Source organism: Melampsora larici-populina, assembly GCF_000204055.1.
Source record: "Melampsora larici-populina 98AG31 unplaced genomic scaffold MELLAscaffold_382, whole genome shotgun sequence".
Taxonomy (NCBI): domain Eukaryota; kingdom Fungi; phylum Basidiomycota; class Pucciniomycetes; order Pucciniales; family Melampsoraceae; genus Melampsora; species Melampsora laricis-populina.
This window is the reverse complement of record NW_006769111.1, coordinates 1-7314: the sequence shown is the minus strand read 5'-3', so window position 1 is coordinate 7314 and position 7314 is coordinate 1. Positions and strand designations below refer to the sequence as shown.

General features: G+C 39.9%; 2 protein-coding genes across 2 annotated transcripts; both read left to right on the top strand.

Moving 5' to 3' along the window:
- Positions 1-41: 41 nt before the first annotated feature.
- Positions 42-2141, top strand: MELLADRAFT_114698 (uncharacterized protein; the record flags this gene model as incomplete). Its single annotated transcript, XM_007419694.1, has 10 exons — positions 42-224; positions 306-489; positions 581-608; positions 692-777; positions 837-988; positions 1057-1290; positions 1519-1595; positions 1663-1827; positions 1903-1973; positions 2059-2141. 10 exons carry the CDS (start codon positions 42-44, stop codon positions 2139-2141), a joined length of 1263 nt encoding a protein of 420 aa, XP_007419756.1.
- Positions 2142-5674: 3533 nt separating this feature from the next.
- MELLADRAFT_70307 (uncharacterized protein) lies at positions 5675-7313 on the top strand (the record flags this gene model as incomplete). The annotated part of the gene is made up of 6 exons (XM_007419695.1): positions 5675-5729; positions 6096-6213; positions 6271-6347; positions 6479-6899; positions 6973-7222; positions 7263-7313. 6 exons carry the CDS (start codon positions 5675-5677, stop codon positions 7311-7313), a joined length of 972 nt encoding a protein of 323 aa, XP_007419757.1.
- Between the last annotated feature and the right edge of the window lies 1 nt (position 7314).

Below are 7314 nucleotides of genomic sequence, written 5' to 3'. Positions count from 1 at the left end.
TGGGAAGTAACAACAACAACAACAATAACTTGGGGGAAACAATGAGCTTTCCAAACAACAATGGCTTGGGAGGGTACGGAAACAGTAGGCTCCCCAGTTTTGGCCAATTTCCACCTCTGGATCGCCAATGCAAGGCAATGCCAATGGAAGAAGCAACATGGAAAACACTTCAGATGGATGACTACATGCAAAAACTTCCAGACGGAAATACCATGAGTCTAGAAGTGAGTTCATCTTTCATCCAAGTTGAAGCAGACCACAATCCTGATAGCGATAAAAACAAACTCTTTGTCTCATCAACATAGGCTTTTGCCGTAAAGATGAACTATACAAATTTTATATGTGGGATCGGAGCAAGTTGCTGGGCCGGTCAACCGTGCTATCCTTTGGGATTAAAGGATTTCTATATCCTGTATAGTGTACAGCAATATAACACATATATGAACATCTACGCTGATGCAGTGGGGTATGGGATTGGACTTGTTCAATGTAGGTTGACTTCACTTTTCAATAACTTGTTCTTTATCATTGTGCAATAAAAGGGTTTAGCTCATCTCGTTCAATTTTTTACATGATCTAGCAACCATAAATGCGCTCATTGCATCACTGTATGTTATTTTTTTGAGGTTCAAAAATCAAAGCCAATGCTAAGAACCAGTTTGATTGATGTTTATATATTCACGCAATCCAGATTTCCAGCTCAAGATACCACAATGATAAAAAACATGAAAGCTAACATGGGTGTACAAGCAGCATTTTCACAGGTCACAGGAGCTGGTCAGTCACAGCTCCCTTTACACCAACCTCATTGAAAACTAACATGTATCTCCCAACAGTCCTACTTGATTTGTTCACTGCACTCACAGCTGCAACTGGTCCCATTGGAATGGCTTTCAATGTGTTAGGTCAAGTCATAGTGGCGGGAATGGCTACAGTGGCAGTTGTTATCCAAGAGCCACCTGGCCCCTTGAAAGATGGTTTTGATCAAGTAAGTGTTTTTGTGGAATTTCAAGCATAATTTGAATATCGTTCCAACATGTTTGTCAAAATCTACAGTGGTCCAATGTTGCCTATTACCTGACACAATATCAGCAGTTGCTACGCAAACAAATTGACGATACTTTGAAGAAACGCATTCAGTCGGGTATCAGCACAGACGAAGGCATGTTTGGAGTCATCAAGGGAGGAACTTTTCTACCACCAGCTCAAATGATCAATTTACCCGACTTCACAGATCGGGTGAGAAATATCACTACAGCAATGGGAATAAACCTAATCTTGAACAGATCTGTAAGTTTCCATTCTTCCGGATCATCTCTGTGTAAACATTCCAGGAGCTTTAGACTTGTTGTCAATCAAAAAGAACTTGGTCACAATATTGTACTGACCTCGTATTCATACATGTATAGAACGCTTTCATTACTGTAGGATCGGTGGGTCGATTTCAAATGAGATTTTGCTCCCAAAACACCAGTCTGACTATGTCTGTGATCTTAAATCAACGACTTTTACTTTTAGGGATGTCAAGAAAAGGGTTTAAATGGTGCCTCTGAAGATCCAAGCAGAATATCATACTGTAGGAAACCTGGTGGCACGTGAGTTAACTTAACAATGATCCAATGTAGTATTTAGAAGAAACTGGGCTGATGTACGATTTGACAGGATGTATAATTTGTTCATTTCTCATGGAGACGACGCATTTTGGCAAATCGAAAATGGGCAGGTGATCCAGGAAAGCTTTGGATACAGTCCTGAACTCATCATAATGTCTTCAGTTAGATGCCAGAAATTGAACAGAGGATACCGTTACTCTCCATGGGCTGATGGGTGAGTCTAATGACCTCATGAATATTACCTGCAGAAGACCTAACTGAAATCTTGTTTTCCAACTTTGAAATTCAGGAAATCAACCCCTCAAGATGTCACAGATACCTGTGTTTTTAACCTTCCAGTATGTTTTCTTGATCATAAAGGTTGGTCATTTTTGTCTTGCATGAGAAAAAACTTGAGAAAGAGACAAATGACAGATCTATGTAAAATTTTGTGACATTCATTTAGATACTAGAGATAGGATTAGCAGGGACCACAAGCGATTTTCGCCGGGCAAAGCATGTAAGATGGAGGGCATGCCATTGATTTAATGCGGATGAAGGTTGTCAAACCAGTTTCTTATACCATTCTCATTGAATTTGGGAATAGACTATGAGGAGTCAAATTTGTGGACATATCTATTCATCTGTTATTTAAAATTGAGCACCATCTTAGTTTTGTGAATCAGCCTATTTCATTTCATCAATTATACAACATTTTACGGGTTAACATTTAAATTTCAACATGGACATGCAATTCAACCCTTGCATTCTCTTCTAGACCTCTTGTCTTTCTTCACAATCAAAAATTGCAATAAGAAGTCCTATGTAATGTTAGGCTTTCTCAAGATTTTGATAATAGCATACAAAATCCAGAAACAATTGCAAACTTATATCCATTTGTCTTTCAAGGAGAGTAGGTCTGAGTCAGAAGGGACTCTATCAGTATTACCTAATTGGTACTATCTAATCTTCCATATGTATTCAACTGAAATCTACCTTTCCAAGCAAGCTCCACCACTCTGGTATACTGTCTTTTCCTTAAGACCAATAAGCCATTTGCGTGTGGTGTGGGGGTAGTCCCGGAGAAGGTGAGATCTAGTATGGGGCCTAAGCCATATCCTAGAATCACCATCCATGGGGTAAGAGCAGGCTTGAGAAGCAGACTTCTCAAGCCCTAAGCCCACAAAGGTTTAGGAGTTGTATGTATCAATACCCTAAAAACCATTTTCTGACTTATTGCACTTACATTTTTGACTTTTTCCTCAATTCTTAATCTTTCAATCTTGTTCTTTTGTTATTTTCATAATTCTTTTGAATACAAACTTAATGTTCTTCCTCATCAATCCCAACTTCAATACCTTATCATTAATTGAATCTTACTAATTCTACTTTTTTTATGATTTTTTGACTTTTTTTTATCTCTTGCTACCTTTATTAAGTTGTATAATTAATATGTGAATGATTCCAATAATCAAAGCTCTTTATAATTGCTTATAACACACCAGTTGAACATTAAACATAACCAATAAAAACAAAACTTTGACTAAACACACACCTACACCTTTTTTTTGCTTATTTACAAGATCCTGCTCACCACATCAGTCATTTCCACTGCTTTTTACTCTCTCACCTTGATGCAAAACTTCTCAAGTACAAGTCAGAGGAGCTTCCTGATCAAATATTGGCCAAAGCTGTTATTGGACACAGCATGTTTCTCAACTTCCAAAGTCATGTTTGTTCTCCTGCTTTGCTGCGTCAACATAGATCATTCACATACAAGAGTTATAAATCCAATAGAACATGGGTTTTTCTCCAAAATGTCATCCTCATAACTTCAGAAGATATTGGAGCTGCTTTTGGATAAGATTTGAAAGATTGTGGGATGGATTGGAAAAAATTGTTGTGGTTCAAATCCCTATCCATGATTTAGCCTTATCATCATCTACCCAGCCATAAGCCCAAGAAGACCAACCTGACCGCCTCACCAAAGGATACAAAAACAACTCAAGATGTATGTTACATGCAGGTCTGCTCAGTTACCTGCTCATCTGAATAAGTAAATCCCATGTGATATTTCATGTAGCTTTTTCCAGTTTGACAAAATCCCCCAAAAAATTGTCTACATATACCTCCATAGCTAAACTGGCATTACTCTGCAGGTCATTTGACAGTAACAGAAAGGGTGTCAAATGAAGTTTGGTAGATGAAAACAACAAAACTACAGTATGAGTCAGTGTATGTATGTAGTCAATTTTTGCAATGCTTTTGTCAAACTGGAAAAAATACAGCAGGTTTTTCATATGATTTACTCATCCAGATGAGCCAATAGCTGAGCAGTGCTGTACACTCACTTTGGCAAAATAAGTTGCATTAATAGTTTAATGCAACTTTTATATTTTGGTGAGAAATTTTCTCATTGTGTGTGTATGTATAAAACACACAACACTTCACTTTTTGGGAACGTTTGGTAAACAGGCACCGTCTGTTAGGTAAACAAGGTCATTGACTTTGTTGATGGCCAAAGCAGTCAAATGGTCTGAATCTCACCCAATTTCTCTCCCTCCAGCGCCACAACATCATTTGCTTTTTGACTTGAACCATTGAAACCCTCAAGACTTGTGTGATTTTTCCTTTTGATTCATTTTCTTTTATCATCAATTGCATCAGAAACAATCTTTAAGAGTGACAATGTCAAATCACATGGACAATACAATAAGAAGAGACAAAGAGGTAATAAGTGAGAGACAAATACAGCCCCACACTCAAATGATTGAATACTACTCGAGGAGTTGAGATGAAAGAAACAATTTGTGATCAAAACGAAAACAAGGAACTTGGGATCAATCAAAGAAGGTTGATACATATTAAGTTTGAATGCAAATATGGTTTGTTGATATTGACAAAAGGAAGGCCGTATCAAGATTGAAAAGGTTATGTCAAGATTGAGGTTGTTCAGAGGATCCTCTGTCTGAAGATGGAAGTCCAGGGATGATAAGTTGATGTTGCTAGTGGTAATGAGGGATGGAATTTGGTGAAGTACAAAAAAGAGGGAGAGTGATGGGTGGAAAGAGAGAGCAATGGGAAGTTGCAGTTGCATTAATTTGAAAAGATTCAACTTTTAGTTGTTTTCAAGAATGTGCACAATTTTTGCACATATGTGCAAAAATGCGTGTGCGTCTTCTGTCACATTTTGGTTTACCGAATCGGTTTTTTGGGACACATATGCAACCAAAAATTGGTGCAACTTTTTGGTGGTGCGCAGTCGGTTGCACACATCACACACCGGTTACCGGAGTGGGTGGTATGTACATGATAGCTCTCGATTTATCCATTCTGCTGCACACATGTAGTGTGGGTGATATGCTTCAGGTGTGCAGTGATCAATCCCTTATAACCAATTATACTTCCAATCATTTCCCCCTGCACAATTGAACAGGAAGTTGTTTAATGTTTGCAGTTTGCAGTGAGATGGCAGGGGCTCAATCATATGGTGTCAAACACCAACAGAGGGTCCCTTGTGCATCTATCAATAGGCCATAAAGTGAGACTGAACAAGCAGGGGCCTCAGTCATTTATAGGTAGGTGAACAACCAATTTCCAGATCATCATGATTAAGGTCTCCCCAGTGATTGAGACACAATTATTGTACCACAATGTAGACAGGTATATTCCTCCATATCTTGTGCATGAACTTGTGTTCAATCCAGATCGGAACCCCATCAAGTTACAAAGATACATATGTAGCCTCCCATTTTTGAGGTAGATAGATAAAATCATCTACCTAGACAGGAAATAGGAGATTCAAGATGTAAGGAAGTGGTACCAAAAGCACATAAAGCCAGCGAGGTTGGTTTCATGAATGTGATACCTGCCGGACCGCTGCAGGGTAGAAGTTTCACAGATTGGCGTGTTCCTGGGGCCTAGATCGGACCACCACTCGAGTAGGTAAGGACCGGGACGTGTCGGACTCGGTGAAGAGTGGGTCAAGGATGAAGATCCAAGTGAAATTGAAATTTGAAGTGCGAACTGAACCACTTCAACTTCAACTTCAACATTCGACCACCAGAAAACCAAATCACATCATGGGTAGACGTGGTCAAACTCAATCAAACTCATCTACAAATGCTGATGCTGAAGGTAGGTTTCATGTCAATCCAAAAACTACTTTGGTACTTCTTCTCTCAATCGACCCATGTGGGATTTGGCAAAGTCCAATGATGTATGATATCACGGATGTTCTGTCTACGATCGATGGTCAGCTTTTACTGCTTGTCTGCTTGCCAGTTTGGGTGATCGCACTGCAGATGATAATGGCTGACCCATGGACCTGGATAATCATTCGATCTTATTCAGATCTCAATTCTTGAGTGATCGTGATACTATCATATCAATGATCCAAAGGGACCATATCCGCTGGCTAACTCATCGCGAATTCTTTCTAAAACGTTTATCAATCAGCTTTTAGCATTTGGCGTGACCTTCATCAACGACTCACTCATCTAGCCGCTCTCCAAGACCGATTACCATCTTCTATTGACGATCCTAGTCCGTTGACATCAGATTTAGAAGGTCTCGTCGGATCCATTGAAAGTCTTTTGAAAGACACAGTTGAAGAAGAAGCGTACGTGTATATTCATAGTCATCACACCTGCACAGGCTAATATCCTGCTCCTTTTAGCATCCTTGAAGTGCTTCTCGAACGTCTTGCTATTCTGATTGCCCTCCGTGAAGCTCCACCCGATCCACCTCAACAAGGTATGTTCCATCTCACCATTCCTCTTTAAACCCATTCTATACCCTATCCGTTCCATTCGAGTTTTCATTCTATACAAAAGCAGTCGAGGAAGGAGATGATTGAGAGAGGGATTGGTCTCCTCTCTCTCCAGGCCGAGCTGCGAAGAAGCGTAGGATAGAGCACACCTCGGCTGAGCCGATGGACTCACCAGCTTCTTCATCTCTTCTCGAACCTCCGGTCTCTTCTACAAGTCGTACATCATCACCTGCTCCACTTCATCTCACGCAACCTTTAAATCCTCGATCATCTCAGGTCGTGTCTCGCGCTACAACTCCAATCTTGTCAGATCAACCATCAACAGCAACAACAACAACAACAACGAACCGTCGAGACACTAGACAAGGGGTGAATAAATCGACTCGAATGGCTGCTTTACGTGATCAACTTCCACTCTTACCTGGTCGACTTGTTGCTTTTAAACGTCCGAGAAAACCTTCTGATGCTGCTCGTTCCACCGATGCAGAGTGGATCATGGCTCGAGTAGTGAGATGTATTTCAAATGACAAGAACCGGTTCGTTTCACCTATCTGATCTTTTTGACATCGCATCTTGTTATTAAAGTTGTGCTTTTGTCCGTACAAAAAGCTACGAAGTGGAAGATGTAGATGTAGAAGGAAGTTCCTCAGAGGCCGACACCTCAAACAATGTACGAAAGGTATCATGGAACACGACCTTAAAATCAATTATTCCATTACCAGTGGTCGACAAACCTGAAACATTCCCTACAGTTCCATTGCCACCTGGAACAGATGTCTTAGGACTTTATCCTGATACGACGACTTTTTATTTAGGTAAAATCGAATCAGTTCCCACTCAAAAGAGTCGAAAATATAAAGTATGTTTTGAGAATGATGGACATACTGGTCCTGTTAAAGTGGGAATGGAACATGTGGTTCAATTTAGTTAAATCCAAATCCAAACTTTGAG